Source organism: Mrakia frigida (genome assembly GCF_051309035.1).
Source record: "Mrakia frigida strain ATCC 22029 unplaced genomic scaffold BDY24scaffold_103, whole genome shotgun sequence".
Classification (NCBI taxonomy): Eukaryota; Fungi; Basidiomycota; class Tremellomycetes; order Cystofilobasidiales; family Mrakiaceae; genus Mrakia; species Mrakia frigida.
In genome coordinates this window covers 1-1474 of record NW_027481178.1, presented here as the reverse complement: position 1 = coordinate 1474, position 1474 = coordinate 1, and the positions used below count along the sequence as shown (strand labels likewise).

General features: G+C 52.8%; 1 protein-coding gene across 1 annotated transcript; it reads right to left on the bottom strand.

Annotated features, from left to right (window-relative positions):
* Window positions 1-374: 374 nt before the first annotated feature.
* On the bottom strand, window positions 375-1474 carry BDY24DRAFT_23314 (uncharacterized protein). Its single transcript, XM_076636648.1, has 5 exons — window positions 1336-1474; window positions 1117-1226; window positions 927-1022; window positions 785-851; window positions 375-701 (listed from the first exon to the last, which is right to left on the bottom strand). The coding sequence occupies exons 1-5, from the start codon at window positions 1366-1368 to the stop codon at window positions 549-551; spliced, it is 459 nt and encodes a 152-aa protein (XP_076491906.1). The 5' UTR covers window positions 1369-1474; the 3' UTR covers window positions 375-548.

The following is a 1474-nucleotide window of genomic DNA, read 5'->3' as shown; positions in this document are numbered from 1 at the left end:
GGAGTCGAAGTGCGAGGGAAGCGAGAGATCACGCCGACGCGTCTTTCCTTCCCTTCCTCTCCCTCTCAACCTCGTTTGAACGCCTAGAGGGAAGTCGTGAAAGGGTTATTAATCGTCAAGAAACTCGAAGAGAGAACAAAAGTGGCTAAGTAAGTAACGTGAAGCCTGAGGATGCGAGGGTCGAGACGCGCTTCGAGAGAAGATGCGTCGAGGTAAGAATTAGACTGGAGCGAAGTACGCATGGAGGTCGTGGTGGAGAGGGGTTGTTGAAGTCCGAGACGAGTCCGAGAAGGGAGTGAAAACAGAGGGTGGTCCGTGAGGGTAGAGAAGAAACGAAAGTCCCAAAGAAAAAGGTCAAAAGAAACAAGCGAGCGGAGGGAGTGTGGCGAGGAAATGCAAAAGGGATGCGAGTCCGTGAGAGGGAAGAGGGATTAGGTAGGTCCGTGGCGAGGAAAAGGGGAAGAAAAAGGGTCCGAGAGAGTAGAAGTTCGTGATTGGGGATCGTAAAGAAAGAAAAGAGAAGAGAAGAGAGAAGGTCCGAGTGCGGATCAGGTCGAGACGCGTCGTCCGAAGAGTCCTCCGGTTATCGTCGCGGCTGCTGTGGTTGTTGCTGCTGCCAACGTCTCGACGACTGCTCCGTCGAGGGATGCAGAAGAGGAAGACTCGGGTCCGTAGGTTCCAAGGGGACGAGCGACGGGGTTCTGAAGAAAAGAGGAGGAGGAGGGGTGAGTGGGACGACGACGACGACGCGACGAAGAGGAAAGGGTGGGAGGCTGAAACGAACGGGAGCGTATCTTCCTCCTCCAGAGAACCCATGCAAGACGAATCGATCGAGGATTGGGTAGCCGATGCTGAGTAGCGAAAGAAGAAGAGGCAGAGTGTCAATCGACAGATTCAGAGCGCATAGACCGAACAAGGTGACTCACAACAAGAGGAGGAGGAGAAGGATCAAGAAGATCAAGCAGAAAAGATTCCCAACTCTCATGAATATGTAGAAAGGTCCGTTCCCGTAGGCAGTCGACCTAGAGTCGATTCGAGTGAAAGAAGAGTAGAAATGGGACGAGAGGATGAGTGCAAGAAAGAGGGAAGGAAAAGGAGGAACGAGTTGAGCCTCACACCTTCATGACCTCGTCCATTTCCTTCTCGCTCGAATACATCCAGTCGTCTGATTCTGCTCCGTTTTCGTAGACCTCGACCTGAATCTCTCCGGCCTCAGGATCGAAACCCTTTTGACAAAAAAAAACGAACGAGTTGAGGTCAATTTCTGCGCTCGAGAAGGAAGAAAGGGAGGGAGGAGAAGAGAGGGACGAGGGAGAACGAGAGGATCGAGCTCACAATCTCTGAAGCGTACGACATGGGTCGAAGCATCGAGCTTCTGAAGTCGTAGGTCGAGGATTCCCTTCGAGGAGAGTGCTGTCCCTTGGGTACCGAGAGTCCTGAGAGGGATCCTGAACCAGAGGAGGACGAGTACTGC